The sequence below is a fragment of the Cygnus atratus genome, chromosome Z, assembly GCF_013377495.2.
Source record: "Cygnus atratus isolate AKBS03 ecotype Queensland, Australia chromosome Z, CAtr_DNAZoo_HiC_assembly, whole genome shotgun sequence".
Classification (NCBI taxonomy): Eukaryota; Metazoa; Chordata; class Aves; order Anseriformes; family Anatidae; genus Cygnus; species Cygnus atratus.
In genome coordinates, this window is record NC_066396.1 from 34722494 (window position 1) to 34735364 (window position 12871).

At 36.4% G+C, this 12871-nt stretch overlaps 1 protein-coding gene across 9 annotated transcripts in view; it reads left to right on the top strand.

Moving 5' to 3' along the window:
* Nucleotides 1-12871, top strand: part of CCDC171 (coiled-coil domain containing 171) — a 168116-nt gene that overhangs the window by 83606 nt on the left and 71639 nt on the right. For 8 of the 9 annotated variants that reach the window (XM_035569709.2, XM_035569708.2, XM_035569707.2 and 5 more), the window contains one exon: nucleotides 473-658. In XM_035569709.2, the coding sequence (XP_035425602.1) occupies nucleotides 473-658 (186 nt within the window). Of the gene's footprint in view, nucleotides 1-472; nucleotides 659-12093; nucleotides 12181-12871 lie in introns of all 9 variants that reach the window. The other variant, XM_035569716.2, reaches the window with a different exon arrangement.

Consider the following 12871-nt stretch of genomic DNA (forward strand, 5'->3'; position numbering starts at 1 on the left):
CTTACAGTTCTGGGAGAGTTAGATGAGATTGTCACATTTTAGATTGTCATTTAGATGTGGATGGTTTTCCGTGAGGAATTATTTGTTCCTCTGGACCATATTGGGTGTGGGAAGAAGGATCCAGGCAGGTGTTTGCAAGGGTTAATAAGATGCATACTAAAATGTTGGACATTGATCTGCATATTTCCTTCTTAATATTAATTCTTTACAATCTGGGTATATTAATTTGGATAGAATAATTAATGCTTAGTGTTTACAGTACCCTGAACATTTTTTAGAAAAAATACAGTGAATAAAGTTGTGTACCATTTAGTATTTAGTGATCTGTCTTCATGTTCAAAAATCTAAGTATTCATCTCAAGCATGCTTTTGTTTTAGAATTTTATATGCTAGCACGTAGAACTCTGGAAGTCAACCTTGTGAACAAATGAAAATGGTTACACAATCAAACACAATTTATTTCCCTTATCAGAAATTGATCACTCACGAGAGGTTTGAAAGTGCATGTGAAGAATTAAATAATGCATTACATCGGGAGCATCAGGCACAAGTGCTTTTGAATGAACAGGCACAGCAGCTACAGGAATTAAATAATAAACTAGAATTGCACTCCAGTGAAGAAGCAGATAAAAATCAAGTCTTAAGTGAAACTGTAAAGGTAAGATGATTATTCGTATGAAACAGGCACCAGAAATTTTCCTTTTGGTGAATAAACCAAATCTTTTGTGTTTTGTGCAAATAAAATGTTAGGAGTGGATGAATGTATACCATTGGAGTTTTATAGTACTCAGAAAAGACTTTAAAGATGGAACTTCAAATATAAGTTCCCTTTTCTGTTTTTGGGAGTGGAGAGCGTACAACAGTAATCTCTGAAGTATTTCAAGTTTACATGATACTTAAGAGACAGCAGTTTTAGCTGTCATGAGGTGTTAAAAGGCTGAAGAAAAAATGAAGGAAGAAATACAAGAATACGTTTTTTTATTTTGGGGGGGTAAAGATCCTTATAATATTTTAAAACCTTGATTAGTTGTTTCCTGAACGTAATCTTAGTACAAAGAACGCATTTGCCAGTTTGGAATGTGGTAGATGACAGTAGAGAAAGCTTCTTTTTTTTTCATCAGAATTTAATTTTTCCCCTGACATAATGAGTAATGAGGGAAAAGAACTTATCAGAATCTTTGATAACAAATCAAGGAGCAGAAAGGGACTAAGAGCTTTGAAAAAAGGTGCATATCTAACATGGAACAGAAGAAACATTGTGTTGACAGGCCAGTAATGCATGGTGACTTTAGCTCTGCAGCTTTTGCTTATTTTTAATTTAAAGCAAGTTTTGCTGCTTCTTCCTCTTCTTCACCACTACTACTATCCACCTCCCAGTATTCTTCTCTGAAATGATAGTTGAGCAGAAGAGAGTGCCTCACTAGTATTTAGAGAAATAGAAGCAGTTACGATTCTGAGGAAGATTTAGGAAGGAAGTGATAAGAGAGGTCAAGAGGCAGAAAGAGAACCTAAATGTCAAAAAAAGATTTTGGAAAATACAACAATGAATATGGATGTCAAGGAGGATAACTTGCAGCAAAGAGTTGCAGTCTGCAGTGGTACACAGTGGAGAAAGCTGAAAGATATTGTTAAAGTTATTAAGGAGTGTTTTCATCAGCAGTATTATTTACTAAAATGCCTTATCTCATTAAAAGGGAAAGGCAATGATACTTGCAGTTTAACATTTATTTTTTATGGTTTTCCCCCCTCCCAGGCCCCTAGCTGGTGGTGTTTCATTTCAATGTAAGAGTCTATTAAATTCGTCTGTTTAAGTCAGTTTACTTGTTAATACTATTGCTTTTTTTTGTTTGTTTCAGATGCAACTGAAGTATGTATAAGCCATTAGGCTTGTTTGGGAAATACTTGATTAAAATTTTTAAAATGAATATTAGGATCATAAAGAAGGGAAGGAATAAAACACAGGTGCTATATGAAATCTTCATTAGGTTCTGCTCTTTATACATTGCTGTATGGTACTCCACCATATTAGACTTGATATGCAAATCCTTCCTTTGAATTTATTTGGAGGAGATGAGGCAAAGACAATTGTAAGCATTTAAAATATATCACAGAATCACAGAATCATTTAGGTTGGAAGAGACCTCCAAGATCACCGAGTCCAACCTCTGACCTAACACTAACAAGTCCTCCACTAAACCATATTACTAAGCTCTACATCTAAACGTCTTTTAAAGACCTCCAGGGATGGTGACTCTACCACTTCCCTGGGCAGCCTATTCCAATGCCTAACGAGTTTTAAACAAATCTATTACATGGATTATTGGTTACTGAATAAGATTTAACAGCTTCTGAGCTTTATTAATTAAAAGATAGATGTTTTATTTTTCAGACAGTGCTTTTCCAGAAGTGCACACTATTTCTGCAACCCCCTAGCAGTTGTTGGCTACTGGAACAACTTGACTTAATGCTTGATTATAACTTACTGGAGCTTGTAAAGATACAGTACAATGTAACAATCTAGCTGTTGTGATAGGACAAAGGCTACAAAAGTGGACAAAATAAGCCTTAAAGCTGCAACTTTGACCACTTACACTGGTTTGTTTTTCTAAATGTATTACCCTGTAATTCTCAATTTTTTCCATGGATGAATTTGAACTAACTAAATGAACTTACCATACTTGCCCCATGGTAACTGCAGCAATTAAAGCTAGTTTGTTACTAACTCCTGTTTAGGTATTAGAAAGTTGATTGATTGTCTCTTAATTCTTTCCTGATGTTAGCTACCCTAGTTAGCGTAAAATTGCACTATGGTTGTAAAGGCCTGTCACTGTATAAAAGAAGGAAACAAAATCTGTTGTAGTCGTATGACAACCTAGATTCAAGATCTAGTGTTTCTTGACCTCTTATCATGCATATTGATTTTATAATGCACACTTCCTAAATCATCTCCATTTAATTTTTATCGTTGTTTTTCTACAGTCTTTGTGTTAACCCAAAAAACAGTTCCAAACCTGTGCTAAATAAATACCTCCTAAAGTCAAGTGACAGTCTAACACAAACTACTTACCAAGGGGTAAAACCAGTTCTTTTTACTTTGAGCTTTTTGTGGTTTAACCCCAGTAGTCAGTTGAGCCTCACACAGCCACTGGCTCACTCCCCTGCAGAAAAGGGAAGAGAAATGGAACAGTAAAAGTGAGAAAACTCATGGGCTGAGATAAAGACAGTTTAGTTAAAAACAAACAAACAAACACAGTGCACACATGTAAAGCAAAATAAGGAATTCGTTCACAACTTCCTATTGGCAAGCAGATGCTGAGCCATTTCTAGGAAAGCAGGGCTCCGTCATATGTTGTGGTTACTTTACAAATATCACAACTCCAAATGTTCCCTCCCTCCTTCTTTCCCCCCAGCTTTTATTGCTGTATACTTCACATTGTACAGGTTATTCCTTTGGTTAGTTGGGGTCAGCTGTCCTGGCTGTGTCCCCTCCCAGCTTCTTGTGAAACACCATCCTCCTCAGTGGTAGGGCAGTGTGAGAAGCAGGAGTCTTTGTGGAAGCAGCGCTCAGCAACAGATAAAACATTAGTGATATCAACACTGTTTTGGTCACAAATCCAAAATATAGCACCATATGAGCTTCTATGAAGAAAATGTCTTTAAGCTTTTTTGCGCCACAGTTTACCACAATCCCTCTCTCTTCATAGCTGTATTCAGGATAGGCATGAATGGTCTCTGCCTCTGCCCTGATGTTTTAAGTGGCACGTCTCTTGTCTTGGCTCATCCTTTTGTGTGACCTAAAATTATTTTTTTGTAGCTCTTATTTTACAGTACAGAGAAATAATCTCATCTCTAGTAATTGGTGCTTATAAAACTGACCTTGTAAAACTTGGTGCTTTTACAATTTAAACTGTTTAATAGTATTAAGTATAGAAAAAGGTGGTGCTGCACTGAATAAAAAATAGAAAAGTATGCTTTCATTTTAAGATATGAAATAATCTTTCAGTCTGGACTAAGCACATACAAAAATCTGGGTAATATAGTAGTGTACAAATGATTTCTTGTAGAGCAGAGAATCTTGGAGTGAAAAAAAAAAAACTAGCCTTGAAGTCTTCATTTGTAATTTATGTAGTGGTAAGAAGGGGAAAAATAAACTATTTGACACTTGTACTTTTGATAACTTATTTTGAAACTTATCCACTCTTCAACAGAAATCAGTAAGGAGATATTTTGGTATTCATGTACTTTCATAAAATAGCCTTATTAAAGGAGTAATACTTAATTTCTTAGCTTTATCGGTTCAGATTTTAATCCCATATATTTTTATCTTCTTAATGGCATATACCATAGAGACATCTGAGGTAGCCAATTACATTTCAAGGTCAGCTGGAACTAAGCAACTCTTTTATACCACTTTATTTTTTATTTTTTTTATTAGATGAGGTAAATTACTAGCTCCAATTCCCTTTTCTTTGAAGAGACTTTTTACACAAATGCTGAAGAGGCATCTAAAGCAGACATAATTTTTACTCCTTATACAAGCATGTCTTAATTCCACTAAAATACTTTTTCTTCCTATTGGCAGGCACTGTGTATATTTAGATTTACTTCCTTTTAGGGATGTTAGTACATGTAACAAAAACAATATATTTTTGAGCGTTAATTTATGGAGCGTGTCCTGTAAATTGTCAATGAATAACTCTGTGCATTTCAGGTTTCAACTGCAATATATGCTAAATCATGTAACTTGCTACTGATCTGCCTGAAAATAGTCTGAAATACATATTTCAGAAGAAGATTGTACCCTGACTAAATTTTTGTTTCATTTACTCTGTTGAATTTAGTGAAGCTACTGTTGATTTATGATAGTATGAGAAAGTAGTCTTGTTCAGGTGCTTTGATACCACCACAGAAAAGCATTTTCTGGTGGGAAGATTTGGAGTGTTTGCTTTCACTAGCTATTTCATTTAAATCATTATATACGTATTCTGTGTTCAGAAGGGGTAGAATCTCTTGCTGAAGAGATTAATCCAGATAAATTAGATTCTGATGGAGAGAGGGTTTTCTAGATTTGTTCAAGTGGATGTTTTTCCTGAGCAGGCTCTGTTCTTGGTGTGGATTTTAGGTGAAAGTGATATATAATTTGCTGGGGTTTTCTGCCTTTTCTCTTCAAATATTTATAGACAAGAATAATTCCAACTATCTATACAATTTCTTTTATTAATACCATTGCTCATGCTTTGAAAATCAGTTTTATAGTTGGCTGTTTCTGTAAATGATTGCCACATTCCCACTTACAGAAAGGCTTAACATATGTGAGGAATAGAATAGAGAAGTTCAGTTGGAAGGAACCCTCAAAGACCACGGAGTCCAACTTCCTGACCTTCTCAGGGCTCTCTGAAAGCCAAAGCATGTTACTGGGGGCATTGTCCAAATGCCTCGTAAACACCGAGAGGCACGGGGCACCGACCACATGGCTAGGAAGCCTGTCCCAGTGCCTGACCACCCTCATGGCACAGAAATGTTTCCTAATGCCCAGCCTGGCCCTGCCCTGGTGCAGCTCCGTGCCGTGCCCTTGCGCCCTGCCATGGGTGACCAGGAGCAGAGAGGGGCACCTCCCTGCACAGACCTGCACACAGTATTCAAGGTGAGGCTGCACTAATGCTAAATATAGAGGGAGAATCACTTCTATGTGCTATGCTGTGTTAATGCACCCCAAAATGCAGTTTGCCCTTTTGGCTATCAGGGCACACAGCCGGCTTGTGTTGAACCTGCTGTTGACCAGCACCCCCAGGTCCCGTTCTGCAGGGCTGCTCTCCAGCCACTGGTCTCCAAAACTGTGCCTATGAACAGCATTACTCAGTACCAGGTGCAGTACCCGACGTTTACCCTTGTTGAATTTCATGCCTTTCATGATTGCTCAATGCTCCAGTGTATCTTGATCTGTCTGGAAGACCTCTTGTTCCTGCTGTGAGCCAACAGCAGCTCCCAGTTAAATATCATCAGCAAACTTGCTAAGGATACACTCCATCCCTGTATCCAAATCATTGATACAAACACTTAACAGAACCAGCCCTGAGAAACACCACTAGTGCCCATCTGCCAGCTGGATGCAGCCCCACTCATTACAACCCTTTGAACTCTACTGTTGGAAATCCACTGCCTTCCCTTCATCCACCGGCACATGACCTTATCATAGAAGGAAATCATATTAGTAAGGCAGGACTTCCTGTTAATGAACCCATGTTGACCATACCTGATAATGTTCTCCATAACTTTTCCAGGGACTGAGGTTAGACCAAGAGGTCTGTAGTTTCCTGCATCTTCTCTCATGCCCTTCCTGTAGGTGTAGGGTATAACACTGGCTAGCTTGCAGTCAGCAGGTAAATGGTTGAGAGGATTCCTTCTATAACATCCGCTAATGCCTTCAGTGCCCAGGGGTGAATCCCATCAGGCCCTATGGACTTATGAACATTGAGCTGATACAACTGTTCCCTTACGGTGTCAGTGACCACAGATAGAAAGTCACTGCTCTCCCAGTCATGGTCCTCCAACTCCAAGGTCAGGGGAGCCCAAGATCTGTTGTTGCTGTTAAATGCTGGGGTGAAAAAGGCATTAAATGCCTCTGCTTTTTCCTCCTCCTTACTTGTTAGGTGATCATATGCTTCAAGTTATCAGTCCAATGTTTTGACCTTCTCTTGCTGTTGACGTTGAAAAGACTGGAAGAAGCCTTTTTCATTGCCTGACACCGCACTGTCCAGTGTCAGCTCAGGTTGAGCTTTGGCTTTTCTTGTTTTCTCCCTGCAGATGTAAAGTGCAGCTCTGTACTCAAAGTGATTTTCTTGCTTTTCAAATAGAACAGTGAAGACTGCAGCCAGCGTAAAAAGAGTAATATTTGGGGGATTTGTATTAAACTCTCTGGCAACAGAATTTGAAAGGGTGTTAGGATTTGGCTGTACTGAGCTGTACTTTTGATTCCCAGGAACTTATTTGTCACTTTGGCAAGAACGTGCATTTCTGTGCCATGCTCAATTAAATCAAATTAAGGCTGTTCTTTAAAGAAAGCAATGTGGCTTGTTACTGCTAGTGTCCAACTTACTGGAAACTTAGTATTAATCAAATTTAGTATGTTAAAGGAAAGCAAGCTCCCTTCTGAACAGGTTAGCAACTAAGATTCATAATTCATTAATTATTATTATTATTTTTTTAGTTTCCATAATCTGTTCTGAACATCTAAATAATTTATAAAGTAGCTAAGAATGGATTAGCATTGCTGTCTGCACTATTCTTAGTCAAAAGAGGTCATCATATGTTTTATTATAATAAATTACAGGTTAAACAGCTTTGTCATGTATTTCAATTTGCATTAACAGTATTTGTAAAATACGTGAGCGTGCTCATTCTCCTGCTCTGTTACATAACTTCCACTACTGATAACTACTTACGTAGACAGTCTTCAAAGAGTTAGGTCTACTAAAGTCCTGAAGGTGGCCCTTTGTGATTTCTTGTTTAAAAATTGTACTGCATTGCACGACTTAGGAATGTGGGAAGGCACAGTCTTCCCAGGCTTACTCCTAGCAGACACTGTCCTTACACAACAGATTAGTCAAATAGAGAGCATCCTGTTGTGGAGTGAACCTGAGAGCTTCACCTGACAGTCAAGAAAAAGACACCAATGGTCTTGAAGACTGCATTCTATTTCTCAATCTACATTTCCGATATATCTCTTCATGATGTTTGTCCATGTTAACATCTTACTGTCTTTCTGATTGCTTAAAAAAAAAAATCACCAATTTGTGAATTAAATCTTTTCTTAGAGAGAAATAACTGTACTCTGTTTAGCATTTTGAAAGTGGGTCTGTATGTTCTATTGTACAGCTGTCCTTCCTTTGCTTCTCTGGTAAGCCTCTAACATTCAGGATCCAAGGATTGCCCTGTCCTTTTTCCACTTTGGGGATCACCTCATTAAAAATATTGATCCTCTGAATTTCCTCACTGAGCTATCTTTACAGTCAGATTGTTAGGTCTGTGTATTTCCTTTGTTGTGTGCCTAGAACATTCATCAGTATCAGCACAAGTTGTCTGGAGGGACTGAGGTCAGTACATGGTGGTTAGAAAAGTGTCATGCTTGCTCTAGAGTCATCAATGAACAATCCAGCAACTAAGTTGTTGAAGGTCTGGTCTGCTGTAGCTTTTCTGAGTCAGGCTTTCTGGAAGATATGTAGTTAATCAGCAGAACAGGAGAAATAACAAAGTTTGCAGTTATGTGCTAGTGTGTGTGTTACTGAACATGAAGTTCAGTACAATAAAAATTTTTGCATCAGTCAAACATAATTCACTTAGAAGCTCCTATTTTAAAATGATATTGGCATTGCATTTTTTTTTTACTGTTTCATTCTTCAGCAGTTCCTCTTCTTGTCCAGTTTTGTGAGTTGAATATGCCAGTAATAATTCACTGAAATTTAAGACTTTATGTTGCAGTTGGAATACTTCGTATCAAGTGAGCATTTTGTTATTTTTTATATTGTTCTACTAGAAAATGTTTATTGGTTAACATTAAGAATATTAAGCAGCTGTTTGGCAAATTCTATATTACCCTTAAAGAAAATAATCTCCAAAATGACATCTATTTTACAATGACAGAACAGTGAAAAGAATTGCCAGTTAGACATTATGCTAAAACTCATCAGGTAATAAAGATTATTTATCTAATAAAAAAACCACCAAGCCCTTATGTTGTATTTTATTTTTAATGTGTCAAACAGTTGAAGATAACTGAGGTAGATGCTCTCACCATTATGACAATTATGATGTAACTTAGGCACTGAAAAAGAACTCTGAAATAAGTCATAACTGCATAAGATCACTTAAGTTAATCTTTAAGCTAATTAAGACTAGGAGTTAATTTCCAACTAAGAAAAAGTTTTTTTTTTAATTTTATTTTTTTTTATTACTTTTTCTCTTTCTCTCTTCCTCTTCCTCTTTCTCCTTCTCTTTCTCTCTTTTTTTTCATTCAACAGGAAGGAAAATAAGTTTTTCTTTCTATAGAAAATTATGGAATTAGTTTGATCATGCTGGTCTAATTCAGCATTCTGATTTCAGCAGCTGTTTTTACTAATTATGCACATAAGCAGCCTTCCAGTAAGGCAAGTGACCAAGACAGGTAGAATTTTGTCTAGAAATAGTGCAACTAATGTGGAAACAAGAATTGCAAGTAACAATAGTTTGGTCTGTAAATTACTTCTGAACAGATGGCTGAGACCTTGCAGTTTTGGGTTAAATTTATTAATGACTGATACACAGTGAAATCTAGAATGCCTTTATTTATATCTTTACAGTGTAATAATGTTGCCCATTTCAGGGAGTACTTGAAGTCTGTTTGGTACATTGTTATTAAAAAATAATATAAAAAATCTGACATCTGTCAAAAATTATTTATTTTTTCTTTATTTAGAAAGTAATTGAATGAGGCAGAGTGTTTTTGTGGTCCTTTAAAAGTAATAGTCCAATATTTTCCAGGCATTCTGTCTCTAGGAACTATTTCTCCCTTTGGTGAAGGGGAAAATAAATGGAAAAATATCAGGATCTAAAGGCTTAATGGTTTTATTGCTGAATTGTAATTATAATAATAAACACCTCTGTCCATGACCTTGGAATTTATAATGCAGTGAGAAAGATTTATTGACATGTAATTCGGAAGAAAAATGGAATTATTGCATAATTACAGTGTGTGGTTATTAAGTGTATGTACTTACATACCACATATTCCTGTTATTTCAAGACCTTCAACTATCTTTCAGTTTTCATTCAAGAATACAGAAAAGCTTCATATTAAAATCCAGTTCCTGGGAGATCTGTTATTTTATTGGCTCAACTACAAAGTAACTTTGTTACCTTGAGATGTGCAGAGGAAATCAATAGATCCTTGAAACAGCTTTTTTTTTTTTTTTAACGTTCTAAACCCATTTTTTGCTGGTCATTTAGATATCAACGTGTAGGGCTTTCTGCTGTAAAGGTTCTTGATACACAAGCCCTTTATACGAAGATTTGCTTCTTGCTGCTGCTTAACTAGACTGTCTCTAGGGCCCCTTTATTTTTTCACCTTAGTCAGGTTTTCCCATGATCTCTCTTTCTACTTGTGTGAAGTTAACTGTCCAAAGATCTATCTTCTTGTGAAACCTTAAGTAACTAACTCTTAAATACCTATTTGAATATAACGAGGTATATCTAGGTTTAGACTAAACTAAGAGATGCATTCCTTTGTATTTTCCCCCCTTTCTTAGGTACATACAGTGAAAGCAGTTATGTCTAACTTTCTTGTAAGCTGGATTTTGAATTTAATTGGGTTGTATGTTTATTAGGTATTGGTTGATTTTCAAGGGCAAGTTGTTGGTGGTTTTTTTATCCCCTCATATTTTCTACCACTGTCGGCTTCCAATACCTATACCTATGATTTCTTTTTATCAGGATAAGTGTGGAAGCTCTTCAAGAGTGTAGAAGGATAACTAATTCAAAGAAGCTTACAGTATGTATTATGGGAAACCTATTGAAGGTCTTCAAGCTTGCCGCTTGAATCTTATTACTGTCTTAGTAAAATAGTTTTAAAAAGTTTTCAGCTGAAGTAAACCCACATTATTTTTTTTTGTCTGTGGACTATAAAATAAGTAATTAAGTGATTTAAAAATGACTAATTTAAGCTTCTCAATTCTAAGGTAAGTCCCAAGATTTTTCCAAGTTAGCTTTTGTACAAGAACACTTCTTAGCTGAGAGAATGAAAAAATGTGTTCTTTTGAAAAAAGGGAAAAAAGTTCAATAAAGTTATTGTTTTTTATGATATCCAATGTATTTGATAATAAGCCACATTTATTACTGTGAAAAATGCAAATAGTGATTCAATTTAATAGTTGCAGTGATTTATTGCTGTCAGTGAGTATCATGTTGGCTTCAGGATCTGTGGGCACCACGCTCAGAAAAATGTATTCCTCATTTAGAGTTTGTTCTCTGTTGGCACTTGGTACACCACAAAGCATATCCAGAGGGAAGGGAGACACCTAATCAGTATACCTTTATAGTACTTTGATGTTCTTATTGAGTATTGGACTGTGATAATCTTTGAAGCTTTTTAAATGGAATGATTTAAAGTTGCCTTTTGTATTTGTTAAATATTGTTTTACTCTATTTGTTCTTTCTGCTGAGAAGACCCTTCTCCAGTTTTTAATGAAGGAGGGACAGTGGTGACCTGCATAAAAACAAACAAACAAACAAACATCTTTTTAGTATGAAATGATATATTGTGTGTGTACATATATATCTATAAGCAACATAATATATATATAATTATGTATTATGTAATAATGTAAATTCATTACTGTTTTATTGAGGTTTAAACAGTAAAAGGGATAAAGAGAATCATGTATGTGTGTTTTCCCCCTGCAGATGCTTCATGCAGTAGGGTGTGGGTGGCATGATATTAAAATTAAATATGCATACGTTCCCTAAACAGCATTTGGGACTGTCTGCAGAAACACATCTACCTGAATTACGTATGTGGGCAGTGTGGTTAGAACTCTTCTACTGAAAGGGAACACAGTCTTTGAGTGTAAGCTGTATAAACTGATAAATCTGCCTAAGCCCACTTTAATGTTCCATGTTTAAAAAAAAAATGGATTTGATCAATCCTTTTAGTTAAAGAGAAAGGAAACCTTTTGCTGAAGCAATATTAAAACTTTAGCCAGTGTAAATTGGTGTGCTTGGTGTTGTCCGTAAGTGCCTGACATGATGGCCCACCCTAACATAGCACTGTTGGGTGGAGTTGTATAGCAGCCTCTTCCAGCAGGAAAAGTTAAGTAACTCAGCGGGGACAATGAGTGTATTGGACTCAGGGTAAGTATAATTTCTTTCTCAGAATTGAACATTAAGTTCTGTTTAGGAGATTTCTTGAAACTATTATCAAGCTTTTTAGGGTTCTCCCTTTTGAACCAATGTCTGAAGTGAAGACTGTGGTAGGTAGCCCTAGTATCTCATAACACTTGTTTCTTCAATTTAGTTCTGAAACAGAGTGCTGTGTGACTTACTGTGTCCCTGTTGCTTTTTTAGCCTGTGTCCACGTTCCTGCTGGCTTCACACTGTGTACACCTTTTTAAATGAATGACGGGAATGAAATTGTGATTATTTAAATTGTAGGTAATATTCCTTTGTCACTGATGATCTTTTCATTAATGTTGTTTCTCTCTGCTGCTGAATTATCTTAAGTAGCTGTTGTGATTTAAAAATATTCCAAACAAATGCAGTGGTGCAGATGCAATGGAAAAATATTTTTGAGAACTTGCAATACTCTGTTCCTGGATTTAGAAATGTCACTGATAACAGAAGATTTATTAAGACCAATAGGACATAACCAGAGGCAGATGGTTGGAAATCAGTTTACCTACAGTGAAGCTCAAGTCAGAGGAGTATGTTGTGTCATCACAGATATGATGAAGAAAAGTTTCTTTGCTGAAGGGGTTGTGCGATGCTGGAACAGGCTGCACAGGGAAGTGGTTGAGCCACCATCCCTGGAGGTTTTCAAGAAACGTATAGATGTGGAGCTTAGAGACCTGGTCGAGTGGTAGACTTGGCAATGCTAGGTTATTCTGTGGTTCTATACCCAACTAAGTATTTCTGTGTATGTACCGTACCATGCAGTAGCACTTGTAAACCATAATAAAGGGTAAGGATCATGTATACCTTATATAGTACACTGTTTATAAAGGTGCACAGTTAGATAATATGTAGCACAATTAAGCAACAGTATTGCAGATGCTTGTATATAGCAGAAGGTGGTGTCAGCAGTATGACAGTTGCACCTGTAAAGTTTGGTAGTTGACTTCTGTAC